At 64.2% G+C, this 18,660-nt stretch overlaps 1 protein-coding gene across 9 annotated transcripts in view; it reads right to left on the minus strand.

Moving 5' to 3' along the window:
- Positions 1-18,660, minus strand: part of RYR1 (ryanodine receptor 1) — a 155,096-nt gene that overhangs the window by 82,759 nt on the left and 53,677 nt on the right. For all 9 annotated transcript variants that reach the window (XM_085564839.1, XM_085564837.1, XM_085564838.1 and 6 more), the window contains 14 exons: positions 18,215-18,380; positions 18,039-18,125; positions 16,704-16,930; positions 14,772-15,783; positions 13,584-13,784; positions 12,594-12,702; positions 11,273-11,416; positions 9,256-9,529; positions 6,806-6,920; positions 6,601-6,733; positions 5,544-5,638; positions 4,134-4,269; positions 2,728-2,908; positions 19-130 (listed from right to left, as the gene is read on the minus strand). In XM_085564839.1, coding sequence (XP_085420965.1) covers positions 19-130; positions 2,728-2,908; positions 4,134-4,269; positions 5,544-5,638; positions 6,601-6,733; positions 6,806-6,920; positions 9,256-9,529; positions 11,273-11,416; positions 12,594-12,702; positions 13,584-13,784; positions 14,772-15,783; positions 16,704-16,930; positions 18,039-18,125; positions 18,215-18,380 — 2,992 coding nt within the window. The remainder of the gene's footprint in view (positions 1-18; positions 131-2,727; positions 2,909-4,133; positions 4,270-5,543; positions 5,639-6,600; positions 6,734-6,805; positions 6,921-9,255; positions 9,530-11,272; positions 11,417-12,593; positions 12,703-13,583; positions 13,785-14,771; positions 15,784-16,703; positions 16,931-18,038; positions 18,126-18,214; positions 18,381-18,660) is intronic.

Here is an 18,660-nt window from a genome sequence, read left to right on the forward strand (position 1 = left end):
AAACCCCCAGGTCCGTACGTGCATCTCGGGGGCGCAGCGGCCCAGCAGGTCGATGAGGGCGGCGTAGAAGGACATGATGGCGTGGCCCAGGTGCACCCGGTTCTCCTCGGGGGGCTCCTCGGGGCCGAACCTGGGGGGACACGGAGGGTCAGGGGGTCACCCTGGGGTCCCCCCAGGCCATCCCAGTGTCGTCATCTTCACCCCACCCCATTCTAGCCCATCTTCATCCCCCTTCCATTCACGGCTGGATGGCTGCTCTGTCCTGTCTTCATCCTCACTGGCATTTCTCGCCGTGCCCATCCTCATCCTCACCCAACCCCACCCAATCCCAACCCAATCCCACCCAATCCAAATCCCAATCCCAATCTCACTCCCGGTGCTCACGGCTTCCTCTCCCTGCGGCCGCTGGGCCTGTCCTGTGCAGGGTCCCCATCCCAACCCCAACCCCAATCCCAACCCCAATCCCATCCAACCCCATTCCCAATCCCGCTCCCGGTGCTCACGGCCTCCTCTCCCTGCGGCCGCTGGGCCCGTCCCAACCCCATTCCCAATCCCAACCCCAATCCCAATCCCAATCCCAACCCCAATCCCGCTCCCGGTGCTCCCGGCTTCCTCTCCCTGCGGCCGCTGGGCCCGTCCCGTGCAGGGTCCCAATCCCAACCCCAATCCCAACCCCATTCCCAATCCCGCTCCCGGTGCTCACGGCTTCCTCTCCCTGCGGCCGCTGGGCCCATCCCAACCCCAATCCCACCCAATCCCAATCCCAACCCCAACCCCAACCCCAATCCCATTCCCATTTCAGCTCCCGGTGCTCACGGCCTCCTCTCCCTGCGCCCGCTGGGCCCATCCCAACCCCAATCCCAACCCCAACCCCAATCCCAACCCCAATCCCAACCCTAATCCCAACCCCATTCCCAATCCCGCTCCCGGTGCTCACGGCTTCCTCTCCCTGCGGCCGCTGGGCCCATCCCAACCCCAACCCCAATCCCAACCCCAATCCCAACCCCAACCCCAATCCCAACCCCAATCCCAACCCCAACCCCAATCCCATCCAATCCCAACCCCATTCCCAATCCCGCTCCCGGTGCTCACAGCTTCCTCTCCCTGCGGCCGCTGGGCCCGTCCCGTGCAGGGTCCCCATCCCAACCCCAATCCCAACCCCATTCCCAATCCCGCTCCCGGTGCTCACGGCTTCCTTTCCCTGCGGCCGCTGGGCCCATCCCGTGTAGGGTCCCCATCCCAACCCCAACCCCAATCCCAACCCCAACCCCATTCCCAATCCCGCTTCCTGTGCTCACAGCCTCCTCTCCTTGCAGCTGCTGAGCCCATCCCAACCCCAACCCCAATCCCAACCCCAATCCCAATCCCAACCCCATTCCCAATCCCGCTCCCGGTGCTCATGGCCTCCTCTCCCTGCGGCCGCTGGGCCCATCCCAACCCCATTCCCAATCCCAACCCCAATCCCAATCCCAATCCCAACCCCAATCCCGCTCCCGGTGCTCCCGGCTTCCTCTCCCTGCGGCCGCTGGGCCCGTCCCGTGCAGGGTCCCAATCCCAACCCCAATCCCAACCCCATTCCCAATCCCGCTCCCGGTGCTCACGGCTTCCTCTCCCTGCGGCCGCTGGGCCCATCCCAACCCCAATCCCACCCAATCCCAATCCCAACCCCAACCCCAACCCCAATCCCATTCCCATTTCAGCTCCCGGTGCTCACGGCCTCCTCTCCCTGCGCCCGCTGGGCCCATCCCAACCCCAATCCCAACCCCAACCCCAATCCCAACCCCAATCCCAACCCTAATCCCAACCCCATTCCCAATCCCGCTCCCGGTGCTCACGGCTTCCTCTCCCTGCGGCCGCTGGGCCCATCCCAACCCCAACCCCAATCCCAACCCCAATCCCAACCCCAACCCCAATCCCATCCAATCCCAACCCCATTCCCAATCCCGCTCCCGGTGCTCACAGCTTCCTCTCCCTGCGGCCGCTGGGCCCGTCCCGTGCAGGGTCCCCATCCCAACCCCAATCCCAACCCCATTCCCAATCCCGCTCCCGGTGCTCACGGCTTCCTCTCCCTGCGGCCGCTGGGCCCATCCCGTGTAGGGTCCCCATCCCAACCCCAACCCCAATCCCAACCCCAACCCCATTCCCAATCCCGCTTCCTGTGCTCACAGCCTCCTCTCCTTGCAGCTGCTGAGCCCATCCCAACCCCAACCCCAATCCCAACCCCAATCCCAATCCCAACCCCATTCCCAATCCCGCTCCCGGTGCTCATGGCCTCCTCTCCCTGCGCCCGCTGGGCCCATCCCAACCCCAATTCCAACCCCAACCCCAACCCCAATCCCAACCCCAATCCCAACCCCAATCCCAACCCCAACCCCAATCCCATCCAACCCCAACCCCATTCCCAATCCCGCTCCCAGTGCTCACGGCCTCCTCTCCCTGCGGCCGCTGGGCCCGTCCCAACCCCAACCCCAACCCCAATCCCAATCCCAATCCCAATCCCAATCCCAACCCCAATCCCAATCCCGCTCCCGGTGCTCACGGCCTCCTCTCCCTGCGGCCACTGGGGCAATCCCAACCCCAATCCCAACACCAACCCCAATCCCAACCCCATTCCCAATCCCGCTCCCGGTGCTCCCGGCTTCCTCTCCCTGCGCCCGCTGGGCCCATCCCAACCCCAACCCCAACCCCAATCCCATTCCCATTCCCAATCCCGCTCCCGGTGCTCACGGCCTCCTCTCCCTGCGCCCGCTGGGCCCGTCCCGCGCGGGGTCCTGGGCGATGCTCAGGGCGTCCTGGATGGCGGCCAGCAGCCCGCTGCCCCCCTCGCCCCGCAGCGCCGGCCCGAAGCACTCGGGCCGCCGGATCAGCAGCCGCACCACCACGTTGGCGTTCTCCTCCACGCTCTCCCCTGGAGAACCCCAAAAGTCACAGGGACACCCCAGAATTCCCAAAACATGGACCCACAAAACCCCTAAACCCTCCTGAAACCCCTAAAACAGGGGGTCCCGGATCAACAGCTGCACCACCATGTTGGCATTCTCCACGCTCTCCCCTGGGGAACCCCAAAAGTCACAGGGACACCCCAGAATTCCCAAAACATGGACCCACAAAACCCCTAAACCCCTAAAAACCTCTAAACACCCCTAAAACCCCTAAAACAGGGGGTCCCGGATCAACAGCCGCACCACCACGTTGGCGTTCTCCACGCTCTCCCCTGGGGAACCCCAGAAGTCACAGGGACACCCCAGAATTCCCAAAACATGGACCCACAAAACCCCTAAACCCTAAAATCTCTAAAACTCCTAAAACAGGGAGTCCCGGATCAACAGCTGCACCACCACGTTGGCGTTCTCCTCCACGCTCTCCCCTGGGGAACCCCAAAAGTCACAGGGACACCCCAGAATTCCCAAAACATGGACCCACAAAACCTCTAAACACCCCTAAAACCCCTAAAACAGGGGGTCCCAAATCAGCAGCCGCACCACCACACTGGCGTTCTCCTCCACGCTCTCCCCTGGGGAACCCCAGAAGTCACAGGGACACCCCAGAATTCCCAAAACATGGACCCACAAAACCCCTAAAAACCCTAAAATCTCTAAAACTCCTAAAACTCCTAAAACAGGGGGTCCCAAATCAACAGCCGCACCACCACGTTGGCGTTCTCCTCCACACTCTCCCCTGGGGAACCCCAGAAGTCACAGGGACACCCCAGAATTCCCAAAACATGGACCCACAAAACCCCTAAACCTCTAAAAACTCCTAAAACCCTAAACCTCCTAAAAATAGGGGGTTCCAAATCAGCAGCCGCACCACCACGTTGGCATTCTCCTCCACGCTCTCCCCTGGAGAACCGCACCCCAAAAGTCATGGGAGCCCTAAAAGGGACCCCCAAAACACAGACCCACAGGAGGGGACAGGGGACACCTGAGGGACACCTGAGAGACACCTGAGAGACACCTGGGGACACCTGGGGACACCTGAGGAACACCTGGGGTCTCTCACCAATGACAAAGATGACAAAGCTCAGGAAGTCAAGGCAGAGCTGCTATGGGGGGCACAGGGGGGACACCTGAGGGACCTTAAGGGGACCTGGGGACAGCTGGGGACACCTGGAGACACCGGGGGTCTCTCACCGTTGACGAAGACGGCGAAGCGCAGGAAGTCCAGGTACTTCTCCCCACCGCAGGGGTTCCAGCCGATGTCGGGGTAGCCCTTGGCCAGCAGCATGGGGCAGCTCTGCAGCCCGCAGCTCGCCAGGTAGGTCACCACCTGCGCCAGGGGACAGCGAGGACATCAGGGGACATCAGGGGACACCAGGGGACATGAGGGGACATGAGGGGACACCAGGGGACATGGAGGGACACCAGGGACACAGAGGGACACAGAGGGTTTTGGGGGACAGCAGCACCAGGCAGCTCTGCAGCTCGCCAGGTAGGTCACCACCTGCGCCAGGGGACAGCGGGGACATCAGGGGACACCAGGGGACACCAGGGGACACCAGGGGACATGAGGGGACACCAGGGGACATGGAGGGACACCAGGGACACAGAGGGACACAGAGGGTTTTGGGGGACAGCAGCACCAGGCAGCTCTGCAGCTTGCCAGGTAGATCACCACCTGCGCCAGGGGACAGCGGGGACACCAGGGGACATCAGGGGACACCAGGGGACACCAGGGGACACCAGGGGACATGGAGGGACACCAGGGACACCAGGGACACAGAGGGACACAGGGGGTTTTGGGGAACAGCAGCCCCGCAGCTCGCCAGGTAGGTCACCACCTGCGCCAGGGGACAGTGGGGACACCAGGGGACACCAGGGGACATCAGGGGACACCAGGGGACATCGGGAGACTCCAGAGCACATCAGGGGACACCAGGGGACATGGAGGGACACCAGGGACACAGAGGGACACAGGGGGTTTTGGGGTACAGCAGCACCAAGCAGCTCTGCAGCTTGCCAGGTAGGTCACCACCTGCGCCAGGGGACAGCGGGGACACCAGGGGACCCCAGGGGACATCAGGAGACACCAGGGGACACCAGGGGACATCGGGAGACTCCAGAGCACATCAGGGGACACCAGGGGACACCAGGGACACAGAGGGACACAGGGGGTTTTGGGGGACAGCAGCACCAAGCAGCTCTGCAGCTCGCCAGGTAGGTCACCACCTGTGCCAGGGGACAGCGGGGACACCAGGGGACATCAGGGGACACCAGGGAACATCGGGAGACTCCAGGGGACATCAGGGGACACCAGGGGACATCGGGGGACATCAGGAGACTCCAGGGGACATGAGGGGACACCAGGGGACATGGAGGGACACCAGGGACACAGAGGGACACAGGGGGTTTTGGGGAACAGCAGCCCCGCAGCTCGCCAGGTAGGTCACCACCTGCGCCAGGGGACAGCGGGGACACCAGGGGACACCAGGGGACAGCAGGGGACATGAGGGGACATCAGGGGACACCAGGGGACACCAGGGGACATCAGGGGACATGAGGGGACATCAGGGGACACCAGGGGGGACACGGGGCTGTCCCCACCTTCTCCAGGTCCTGCTCCTTGAGGGCCAGCGCCAGCTCGTTGTTGTCGATGACGGAGGCGGCTGCCACGTCCAGGGGGGTGGAGCCCTGCATGCCTTGGGGACACAGGGACACAGAGGTCAGGGGACACCGGGGGACACCGGGCGGGGGGCAGAGACCCCCCCCAAGGTGTCCTAAAGGACCCCCGAGAGGAACCCAGGGGACAGAGGTGACAAGGAGGGGTGGCAGGGAGTGCCGGGGGGTGGCTGGGAGGGGACAGGGGTGGCACTGGGGACACAAGGGTGGCACTGGGGACACGGAGGTGGCACTGGGGACATGGTGAGGGGGCAGAGACCCCCCCCAGGGTGTCCTAAAGGACCCCCGAGAGGAACCCAGGGGACAGAGGTGACAAGGAGGGGTGGCAGGGAGGGGACAGGAGGTGGCAGGGAGGGGACAGGGGTGGCACCGGGGACACGGAGGTGGCACTGGGGACACGGAGGTGGCACTGGGGACATGGTGAGGGGGCAGAGACCCCCCCCAGGGTGTCCTAAAGGACCCCTGAGAGGAACCCAGGGGACAGAGGTGACAAGGAGGGGTGGCAGGGAGTGCCGGGGGGTGGCTGGGAGGGGACAGGGGTGGCACTGGGGACACGGAGGTGGCACTGGGGACATGGTGAGGGGGCAGAGACCCCCCCCCAAGGTGTCCTAAAGGACCCCCGAGAGGAACCCAGGGGACAGAGGTGACAAGGAGGGGTGGCAGGGAGTGCCGGGGGGTGGCTGGGAGGGGACAGGGGTGGCACTGGGGACAGGGGTGGCACTGGGGACACGGGGGTGGCACTGGGGACACGGAGGTGGCACTGGGGACATGGTGAGGGGGCAGAGACCCCCCCCCCAGGGTGTCCTAAAGGACCCCCGAGAGGAACCCAGGGGACAGAGGTGACAAGGAGGGGTGGCAGGGAGGGGACAGGGGTGGCACTGGGGACACAGGGGTGGCACTGGGGACATGGGGGTGGCACTGGGGACACGGGGGTGGCACTGGGGACACGGGGGGACCCCGGGAGGGTTTTGGGGTGCCTCACCCAGGCCGATGCCGCTGTTCTCCAGCAGGTAGCCCAGGTGGTCGAACATGGAGCGCTGGTTCTGGCGGCTGATGCGGCAGAAGTAGCAGAGGAAGCGGCAGCAGTTGGTCACCATCTTGGGGAAGCGGATCTCCTGGGGGGCATCGGGGGGTCAGGGGGGCTCCGGGGGGGTCCCTAGGGGGGCAGCCGGGGGTGGGGGGCTCACCTTGGACTCGCCGCCGCCCAGCACGCTGACCATCACCTGCATCACGGTCTCGTGCATGCCCAGCGCCCGCATCAGGTTGGGGTGCTGGTAGAACACCTTGTTGTTCATGATGTTCCTGGAGGAGCACGGGGGGTCACAGGTTTGGGGGGCTTGGGGGGGTTTTGGGGTGTTCAGGGGCAGATTTGGGGGGTTTGTGTGGGTTATGGGGTGTTCAGGGGCAGATCTGGGGGGTTTGGGGGGGTTATGGAGTGCCCAGAGTGGGATTTGGGGTGTCCAGGTGGGATTCGGGGTGCTGGTAGAACACCTTGTTGTTCATGATGTTCCTGGAGGAGCACGGGGGGTCACAGGTTTGGGGGGATTGGGGGGGTTATGGGGTGTTCAGGGGCAGATTTGGGGGGGTTTGGGTGGGTTATGGGGTGTTCAGGGGCAGATTTGGGGGGGTTTGGGGGGGTTATGGGGTGTCCAGAGTGGGATTTGGGGGGTTTGGGGGTGGTTATGGGGTGCCCAGAGTGGGATTTGGGGTGTCCAGGTGGGATTTGGGGTGCTGGTAGAACACCTTGTTGTTCATGATGTTCCTGGGGCAGCATGGGGGGGTCACAGGTTTGGGGGGCTTGGGGGGGTTATGGGGTGTTCAGGGGCAGATTTGGGGGGGTTTGGGTGGGTTATGGGGTGTCCAGGGAGAGATTTGGGGGGTTTGGGTGGGTTATGGGGTGTCCAGGGAGAGATTTGGGGGATTTGGGTGGGTTAGGGGGTGTCCAGGTGGGATTTGGGGTGTCCAGGTGGGATTTGGGGTGCTGGTAGAACACCTTGTTGTTCATGATGTTCCTGGGGGGGCATGGGGGGGTCAGAGGTTTGGGGGGCTTGGGTGGGTTATGGGGTGTTCAGGGGCAGATTTGGGGGGTTTGGGTGGGTTATGGGGTGTCCAGAGTGGGATTTGGGGTTTCCAGGTGGGATTTGGGGTGCTGGTAGAACACCTTGTTGTTCATGATGTTCCTGGAGGAGCACGGGGGGTCACAGGTTTGGGGGGTTTGGGTGGGTTATGGGGTGTTCAGAGGCAGATTTGGGGGGTTTGGGTGGGTTATGGGGTGTTCAGGGAGAGATTTGGGGGGTTTGGGTGGGTTATGGGGTGCCCAGAGTGGGATTTGGGGTGTCCAGGTGGGATTTGGGGTGTCCAGGTGGGATTTGGGGTGCTGGTAGAACACCTTGTTGTTCATGATGTTCCTGGGGGGGGACATGGTGGGGGTCATCGGGGGTGCTCAGGGGCAGATTTGGGGGGACCCAGAGAGGACACAGAGGGACACAGAGGGACATAAAGAGGACACAGGGGGACACAGGATGACCCAGAGGGACACAAGGGGACACAGAGGACACAAGGAGGACACACAGAAGACACTGAAGGACACAAGGGGACACAGGGTGACCCAGAGAGGACACAGAGGGACACAGAGGGACATAAAGAGGACACAGAGGACACAAGGAGGACACAAAGAAGACACAGAGGACACAAGGAGGACACAAAGAAGACACAGAGGACACAAGGAGGACACACGGAAGACACTGAAGGACACGGAGGGGACACAGGGTGACCCAGGGAGGACACAGGGGGACACAAGGTGACCCAGAGAGGACACAGGGGGACACAGAGGGACATAAAGAGGACACAGGGGGACACAGGGGGACCCAGAAGGGACACAAGGGAACACAGCGGGACACAAGGAGGACACAAAGAAGACACAGAGGACACAAGGAGAACACACGGAAGACACCGAAGGACACGGAGGGGACACAGGGTGACCCAGGGAGGACACAAGGGGACACAAGGTGACCCAGAGAGGACACAGAGGGACACAGAGGGACATAAAGAGGACACAGGGGGACACAGGATGACACAGAGGGACACAAGGGGACACAGAGGGACACAAGGAGGACACACAGAAGACACAGAGGACACAAGGAGGACACACAGAAGACACTGAAGGACATGGAGGGGACACAGGGTGACCCAGGGAGGACACAGAGGGACACAGGATGACACAGAGGGACACAAGGTGACCCAGAGAGGACACAGGGGACACAGAGGGACATAAAGAGGACACAGGGGGACACAGGATGACCCAGAGGGACACAAGGGGACACAGAGGGACACAAGGAGGACACACGGAAGACACTGAAGGACACGGAGGGGACACAGGGTGACCCAGAGAGGACACAGAGGGACACAGAGGGACATAAAGAGGACACAGAGGACACAAGGAGGACACAAAGAAGACACAGAGGACACAAGGAGGACACAAAGACACAGAGGACATAAGGAGGACACACGGAAGACACTGAAGGACACGGAGGGGACACAGGGTGACCCAGAGAGGACACAGGGGGACACAGGGTGACCCAGAGAGGACACAGGGGGACAGCAGGTGACCCAGGGGGACACAGAGAGCGGCACGCACCCGATGCTCTGGATCATGAGGTTCTCCTCCTCGGGGCCCATCTGCACGATGAGCAGCGAGCGGATCTGGCCCAGGCACTCGAGCAGGGCCGTGGTGTCGGGCACCGAGGTGGCGCTGATGGCGTAGGCCTTGGGCAGGGCGCGGCCCAGCTCGCCCAGCGCGTCGTACTGCCGGTGCAGCAGGCTGAACATGGCCCGCACCAGCGCCGGGCTCTGGATGAACGACTCCTGCGCCCAGTGCACCATGGTCTGCGAGATCAGCTCCTGCAGCGTGCCTGGGGACAGGGGACATGGGGACACTGGGGACATTGGGGACATCGGGGGCATTGGGGACACTGGGGACATTGGGGACACTGGGGACACTGGGGACACAGTGACTCCTGCGCCCAGTGCACCATGGTCTGCGAGATCAGCTCCTGCAGCGTGCCTGGGGACAGGGGACATGGGGACACTGGGGACATTGGGGACATCGGGGCATTGGGGACACTGGGGACATTGGGGACATTGGGGACATTGGGGACATCGGGGCATTGGGGTCACTGGGGACATTGGGGGCATTGGGGACATTGGGGACATTGGGGACATCGGGGACATTGGGGACAAACAGGGACATCGGGGACATTGGGGACATTGGGGACATCGGGGACACTGGGGACATTGGGGACATTGGGGACATTGGGGACATTGGGGACACTGGGGACACTGGGGACACAGTGACTCCTGCGCCCAGTGCACCATGGTCTGCGAGATCAGCTCCTGCAGCGTGCCTGGGGACAGGGGACATGGGGACATTGGGGACACTGGGGACATTGGGGACATCGGGGACATTGGGGACATTGGGGACACTGGGGACACTGGGGACACTGGGGACATTGGGGACATCGGGGACATCGGGGACACTGGGGACAAACAGGGACATCGGGGACATTGGGGACACTGGGGACACAGTGACTCCTGCGCCCAGTGCACCATGGTCTGCGAGATCAGCTCCTGCAGCGTGCCTGGGGACAGGGGACATGGGGACATTGGGGACACTGGGGACACTGGGGACATCGGGGACATTGGGGACATTGGGGACACTGGGGACACTGGGGACACAGTGACTCCTGCGCCCAGTGCACCATGGTCTGCGAGATCAGCTCCTGCAGCGTGCCTGGGGACAGGGGACATGGGGACACTGGGGACACTGGGGACATCGGGGGCATTGGGGACACTGGGGACACTGGGGACATCGGGGGCATTGGGGACACTGGGGACATTGGGGACATCGGGGACACTGGGGATACTGGGGACACTGGGGACACAGTGACTCCTGCGCCCAGTGCACCATGGTCTGCGAGATCAGCTCCTGCAGCGTGCCTGGGGACAGGGGACATCGGGGACACTGGGGACACTGGGGACATTGGGGACATCGGGGACATTGGGGACACTGGGGACACTGGGGACAAACAGGGACATCGGGGACATTGGGGACATCGGGGACACTGGGGACACTGGGGACACTGGGGACACTGGGGACACAGTGACTCCTGCGCCAGTGCACCATGGTCTGCCACCTTGGGGACATCTTGGCCAGCACCTTGGGGACAATTTGGCTGTGTCCTGGTGACATCCTGGTTGGCACCTTGGGGACACCTTGGCCAACGCTTTGGGGACACCTTGGCCAACACTTTGGGGACACCTCATGTGTCACCCTGAGGACACCATGACCAACTCCTTGGGGACACCTTGGCCAACGCTTTGGGGACACTTTGGCCAATGTTTTGGGGACACCTCGTGCGTCACCTTGGGGACACCTTGGCCAACTCCTTGGGGACACCTTGGCCAACTCCTTGGAGACACTTTGGCCAATGTTTTGGGGACACCTCGTGTGTCACCTTGGGGACACCTTGGCCAACTCCTTGGGGACACCTTGGCCAACTCCTTGGTGACACCTCATGCGTCACCCTGCTGCCACCTCGGCCATGTCCTGGACACAGCTGAGTGTCCCTGTCCCCACCGCCCTGTCCCCTCCTTACTGGGCACCGGGGGCTCCTCAGGGGGGGTCTCCTCCTCCTTGGGGGGCCCGCGGACCCCCACCACCTTCTGCACCAGCCCCAGCAGCCGCTGCCGCAGCGACGTCTCCTCCTCCTCCTCCTCTTCCTCCTCGGTCAGCTCCACGCCTGGGGAACACGGGGAGGGTCACAGGGGTGTCCCTGTGTCCCCAAGGGTCCCTGGATGGGTGTCCCCGTGCTCCTGGGGGTCTCTGGGGGCCCAGAATGGGGGTCCCAGTTCCACTGGGGAGATCCCAGTTCCTCATGGGGTGTCCCTACATCCAGGGGGGTGTCCCCATGCCCAAGGGGCTGTCCCCAAGCACAGGGGGTGTTCCCAAGCCCAGGGGGTGTCCCCATGCCCAGGAGGGTGTCACCAAGCCCAGGTGATGTCCCCAAGCCCCGGTGATGTCCCCATGCCCAGGGGGGTGTCCCCAAGCCCAGATGATGTCCCCAAGCCCAGATGATGTCACCAAGCCCAGGTGATGTCCCCATGCCCAGGGGGGTGTCCCCAAGCCCAGATGATGTCCCCATGCCCAGATGATGTCCCCAAGCCCCGGTGATGTCCCCAAGCCCAGGGGGTGTCCCCAAGCCCCGGTGATGTCCCCAAGCCCAGGGGGTGTTCCCAAACCCAGATGATGTCCCCAAACCCAGGTGATGTCCCCAAGCCCAGGGGGGTGTCCCCAAGCCCAGGGGGGTGTCCCCAAGCCCCGGTGATGTCCCCATGCCCAGATGATGTCCCCAAGCCCAGGTGATATCCCCAAGCCCAGGTGATGTTCCCAAGCCCAGATGATGTCCCCAAGCCCCGGTGATGTCCCCAAGCCCAGGGGGTGTCCCCAAGCCCAGGTGATATCCCCAAGCCCAGGGGGTGTCCCCAAGCCCAGATGATGTCCCCATGCCCAGATGATGTCCCCATGCCCAGATGATGTCCCCAAGCCCCGGTGATATCCCCAAGCCCAGGGGGTGTCCCCAAGCCCAGGTGATGTCCCCATACCCTGGTGATATCCCCATGCCCACAGGGGTGTCCCCAAGCCCAGGGGGGTGTCCCCAAGCCCCGGTGATGTCCCCATGCCCAGATGATGTCCCCAAGCCCAGGTGATGTCCCCAAGCCCAGATGATGTCCCCATGCCCAGATGATGTCCCCAAGCCCAGATGATGTCCCCAAGCCCAGGTGATGTCCCCATGCCCAGGGGGGTGTCCCCAAGCCCAGGTGATGTCCCCAAGCCCAGATGATGTCCCCAAGCCCAGGTGATATCCCCAAGCCCAGGGGGTGTCCCCAAGCTCCCGGAATGTCCCTGTCACCCCTCACCGCAGTGGGCCAGCAGGTCATTGTGGAAGTCCAGCAGCTCGTCCCGGATGTCCCCAGGCACGGGACACTCCTCATCCTCGGCTCCCTTGTACTGCATCAGCATGTTGATCTGGGGACACGGGGACACGGGGACATGGCAGGACATCAGGACATGGGGACACGGGAACATGGCAGGACATGGCAGGCCATCAGGACATGGGGACATGGCAGGACATCAGGACATGGGGACACGGGGACATGGCAGGACATCAGGACATGGGGACACGGGGACACGGGGACATGGCAGGACATCAGGACATGGGGACATGGGGACATGGCAGGCCATCAGGACACAGGGACATGGCAGGACATCCCTGTTCTCCCACCCAAGGCCATGTCCCCATGCTATCCCTGCCATGTCCCTGCAGTGTCCCCACTCTGTCCCGTGTCCCCACTCAGTCCCCAGTGTCCCCACACTGTCCCCACGCTATCTCCGCTCTGTCCCCACTCTGTCCCCAGTGTCCCCACGCTGTCCCCGCTTTGTCCCCACTCTGTCCCCAGTGTCCCCACGCTGTCCCCACTCTGTCCCTGCTCTGTCCCCGCTCTGTCCCCAGTGTCCCCACGCTGTCCCCGCTTTGTCCCCACTCTGTCCCCAGTGTCCCCACGCTGTCCCCACTCTGTCCCCACACTGTCCCCGCTTTGTCCCCACTCTGTCCCCAGTGTCCCCACTCTGTCCCCACGCTGTCCCCAGTGTCCCCACGCTTTGTCCCCACTCTGTCCCCAGTGTCCCTGCTCTGTCCCCACTCTGTCCCTGCAGTGTCCCCACTCTGTTCCCACTCTGTCCCCAGTGTCCCCACGCTGTCCCCACGCTGTCCCCACGCTGTCCCCACTCTGTCCCCACTCTGTCCCCGCTCTGTCCCCACTCTGTCCCCGCTCTGTCCCCACTCTGTCCCCGCTCTGTCCCCACGCTGTCCCCGCAGTGTCCCCGCTCTGTCCCCGCTCTGTCCCCACCTGCTCCTGCGGGGGCGAGCGGAACTCGCGGGTGCGCCGGGCGGTCTCTGCGGCCGACATGGTCAGCGCCCGCATCAGGCGGCCGTAGCGGCGCCGCTGGTCCCGCTGCAGCCGCTGCACGTGGTGCTCCGAGAAGGCCACGATGGCCTCCACGCGGTGCTGCAGCTCCCGCTCGCACAGGTGCTGCAGCAGGTGGCACATCTGCGGGGACACGGGGACATCAGGGACATCGGGGAGATCAGGGACATTGGGGACACAGGGACATCAGGGACATTGGCGACATCAGGAACATGGGGGCATTAGGGACACAGGGACCTCCACGCGGTGCTGCAGCTCCCGCTCGCACAGGTGCTGCAGCAGGTGGCACATCTGCGGGGACACGGGGACATCGGGGACATCGGGGACATGGGGGACATCGGGGACATGGGGATGTCAGGGACATCAGGGACGTGGGGGACATTGGGAACATGGGGGCATTGGGGGCATCAGGGACATTGGGGACACAGGGACATCGGGAACATGGGGACATCGGGGACATCAGAGACATTGGGGGCATTAGGGACATTGGGGACATCAGGGACATTGGGGACATTGGGAACATGGGGGCATTGGGGGCATCAGGGACATCGGGGACACAGGGACATCGGGAACATGGGGGCATCAGGGACATCGGGGACATCGAGGACATGGGGATGTCAGGGACATCAGGGACGTGGGGGACATTGGGAACATTGGGGACATTGGGGACATCAGGGACATTGGGGACATCGGGAACATGGGGGCATTAGGGACACAGGGACCTCCACGCGGTTCTGCAGCTCCCGCTCGCACAGGTGCTGCAGCAAGTGGCACATCTGCGGGGACACGGGGACATCGGGGACATTGGGGACATGGGGGTGTCAGGGGCATCGGGGACATTGGGGACATGGGGACATCAGGGACATCAAGGACATCAGGGACATCAGGGAGTTGGGGACATGGGGGCATCAGGGACATCAGGGACATGGGGGACACTGTGGGGTTGGGGACTGGGGATCCCAGGACATCACTGGGGACTGGAGATGGGGACAGGGACCCCGGGGAGGGGACAGGGACACTGGGAAGGAGAGCCCAGGGAGGGGACACGAGGTGGACACGGAGAGGGGACAGCGAGGGGACGCAACCCCCACGCCTGTCCCCCTCCCTCACCTGCAGCTTGACCGACTCTGGCAGCTTCATCTGCAGCAGACCCTCCTCCAGCTCTTCCTCCTTCTCCTCCTCCTCGTCCTGCACCTCCCCGGCTTCAATTGCCTTCGTCCTCCTGGCCTCCTCCTCATCCTCCTCCTCCTCCTGCAGCTCTCCAGCCTCGATGGCCTTCCTCCTCCTCACTTCTTCCTCCTCCTCCTCCTCCTCCTCCTCCAGCTCTCCAGCCTCCATAGCCTTTTTCCTCCTCGCCTCCTCATCCTCCTCCTCCTCCTCCTCCTCGCCAGCCTCGATGGCCTTCACGCCCTCCTCCTCCTCCTCCTCCTGCCCTTCCTCCCGCCGTCCCTCGCCGTCGCCGCGCGCGTCCCCGAAGACGCGTGGCTCGATCATGCGGAGCACGCGGCGCACGTCGCCGTCGCCCAGCGCTCCCACTGCCAGCAGCGCCGACACCAGCTTGAGCACGGGCACCAACTGGAACTCCACGCTTCCCCCCACGGGGTCCCGGGCATGGGGACCCCCACCCGCCACCGCCTCGGCCAGCATGCGCATGGCCTTGGCGCCCAGCTCATCCAGCGGAATGGCCGGGCTGAGCGGCGCCCGCCCGTCGCCGCCCGCCGCGCGGATGAAGCAGGGCTCCGAGAAATGGGGCTGGGGTCTCAGGCAGACGCTGGGCCCCACGCCCGGGGGTCCCGGGCAGCGGCCGCCGTCGGGGAAGAGCGCGATGGCGCGCGTGGCCTCGGTGATGGGCACGATGAACTCGGCGCTCATGGAGGAGCGGGCGCGCTGCGCCGCGTCCAGGTGCATGGCCAGCAGCAGGTCGTAGTAGCCGGCCCGCAGCGGGCCCGGCAGCTCGGGGCTCTCGATGGCGAAGAGCAGCTGGGCCTGGTCCACGTGGCTGCAGAGCGCGTGGGCCACGCGGTTGTTGCCCAGCGCGCACACGGCGCAGTACAGCCGCAGCGTGTGGCACTGGAACTGCAGCAGCTCCTCGCGCTCCCACAGCTCCAGGATGTCGATGCACCTGCGGGGAAACGGGGCTCGGGGTGAGGGGCGCGTGGGGTGGGACGCCTGGGGGGGCTCAGGGTGGGGGGACGTGGGGTGGGACGCCTGGGGGGGCTCAGGGTGGGGGGACGTGGGGTGGGACGCCTGGGGGGGCAGGGAGTGGGGGGACGTGGGGTGGGACCCCTGGGAGGGTGGGAAATGGGGTTCAGGGTAGGGGGAGGTGGGGTGGGACCCCTGGGAGGGTGGGAAATGGGGTTCAGGGTAGGGGGAGGTGGGGTGGGACCCCTGGGAGGGTGGGAAATGGGGTTCAGGGGGGAGGCAGGGAGTGGGGGGACGTGGGGTGGGACCCCTGGGAGGTTGGGAAATGGGGTTTGGGGCAGGGGGATGTGGGGTGGGACCCCTGGGAGGGCAGGGAGTGGGGGGACGTGGGGTGGGACCCCTGGGAGGGCAGGGAAATGGGGTTTGGGGTAGGGGGATGTGGGCTCTGGATGTCCCTGGGAATCCCTGGGTGCCCCTGGGTGTCCCTGGGGGTGCCCTGAGTGTCCCTGGGTGTCCCTGGGGGTGCTCTGGATGTCCCTGGGAATCCCTGGGTGTCCCTGGGTGCCCTGGGTTTGGCTCTGGATGTCCCTGGGAATCCATGGGTGCCCCTGGGGGTGCTCTGGATGTCCCTGGGAATCCCTGTGTGCCCCTGGGTGTCCCTGGGGGTGCTCTGGATGTCCCTGGGAATCCCTGGGTGTCCCTGGGGGTGCTCTGGATGTCCCTGGGTGTCCCTGGGCGTGTCCTGGGGTGCCCCTGGGGGTCCCTGGGGGTGCTCTGGATGTCCCTGGGAATCCATGGGTGCCCCTGGGGGTGCTCTGGATGTCCCTGGGAATCCCTGGACGTCCCTGGGGGTCCCTGGGGGTCCCTGGGTGCCCCTGGGTGCCCCTTGGGGGTCCCCACCTGTCCTCCTCGGGGATGTGCAGGGCCATCATCTGCAGGGGCTCGGAGCACTCCACGGCCCAGCCCTGGCGCTCGCCCAGCCGGGCGCTCTCCACGCCCAGGTACTGGGTGGGCATGCGGCTCCAGGTGACCGGGGTCAGGTGCTGGATGAGCAGCCGGGGCGGGCACTGCGGGGCCGGGTTCTGCCGCTCGCTGCTGAACATTGCCGCCGAGATGGGCATGATGTTCTGGGGGGGCACACGGGGGTGTCAGGGGCACCCCCAGAGACCCCCGGCACCGAGTTCCTCTTGGGTCACCCTGCAGAGCCCAAAGAGCCGCCCCGAGTCCTCCCTGCTCCGCCTGGCAGCTCCTTCAGCACCTCACCAGTGCTCCCAGTCCCTCCCCACACCCATAGCCCCCGCACCCCACGGTCACCGGGGGTTTTGGGGGGTTTTGGGGTGAAGGAGGGGGGGTTTAGGGTGTGGGTGAGGGGTTTTGGGGGGTCTCAGGGGTCCTGTAATGTGGTGGTGTTCATGGTGACCTGGGGATTTTGGGCTGGTCTCAGTGATCCCACACCATGGTGGTGTTCATGGTGACCTGGGGATTTTGGGGGGTTTTGAGGTGCTGGAGGGGGGGTTTAGGGTGTGGGTGGGGGGTTTTGGGGGGTCTCAGGGGTCCTGTACCGTGGTGGTGTTCATGGTGACCTGGGGATTTTGGGGTGGTCTCAGTGATCCCACACCATGGTGGTGTTGATGGTGGCCTGGGGGTTTTGGGGGGTTTTGGGGTGCTGGAGGGGGGGTTCAGGGTGTGGGTGAGGGGTTTTGGGGGGTCTCAGGGGTCCTGTACCGTGGTGGTGTTGATGATCACCTGGGGGTTTTGGGGGGGGTCTCAGGGTCTCAGGGATCCCACACCATGGTGGTGTTCATGGTGACCTGGGGATTTTGGGGGGTTTTGGGGTGCTGGAGGGGGGGTTTAGGGTGTGGGTGAGGGGTTTGGGGGGGTCTCAGGGGTCCTGTACCGTGGTGGTGTTGATGATCACCTGGGGGTTTTTGGGGGGGGGTCTCAGGGATCCCACACCATGGTGGTGTTCATGGTGACCTGGGGATTTTGGGGGGTTTTGGGGTGCTGGAGGGGGTGTTTAGGGTGTGGGTGGGGGGTTTTGGGGGGTCTCAGGGGTCCTGTACCGTGGTGGTGTTGATGGTGACCTGGGGATTTTGGGGGATTTTGGGGTGGTCTCAGTGATCCCACACCACGGTGGTGTTCATGGTGACCTGGGGTTTTGTTTTGGGGGGGTTTTGGGGGGGTTTTGGGGGTCCCACACCCCACCAGCCACCTGGAGAGGGTCCCAGCCCTCACCTTGAGCTTGCCCAGCTCGAACTGGAGCACGTTTTGGGTGGTGGGCTGCACGAACACGGCCGGGAACAGTTTGGTGTTGGGCTCCACCTGCGGGGACGGCGCCGCCGTGAGACCCCCGGGGTGGGCTGGGACCCCCAAACCTCACCTGGGGGGGTTCAGGGGGGGTTCCAGCTCACCTGGAAGAAGGTGTTGATCTCTTTGCCGTTGGCCGTGAAGGTCATGAGCCCCGTGGCCAGGTCCACCAGGCAGCCGATGACCAGGTCAGTGTGGGACACCCTGGCCTGCTGGGTGGGGGTCGCAAACTCCCCCCCCCACACCATGTAGCAGTTGCTGCGCTTGATGCTGAGGGGAAAAACGGGGTGAGACCCCCCCAAAATACCCCCAGATCATGGACCCCTCCCCTATTTAACCCCCACACCATGTAGCAGTTGCTGCGCTTGATGCTGAGGGGAAAAACGGGGTGAGACCCCCCCAAAATACCCCCAGACCATGGGACAGTTGCCCCATTTGGGGTCCCATTTGGGGTCCCTTTTGGGGTGTCTTTGGGGTCTCTTTGGGGTCCCTTTTGGGGTGTCCTTGGGGCCCATTTGGGGTCTCTTTGGGGATCCCATTTGGGGTCTCT

Source organism: Lonchura striata, chromosome 34 (assembly GCF_050655825.1).
Source record: "Lonchura striata isolate lonStrDom1 chromosome 34, ASM5065582v1, whole genome shotgun sequence".
NCBI lineage: Eukaryota > Metazoa > Chordata > Aves > Passeriformes > Estrildidae > Lonchura > Lonchura striata.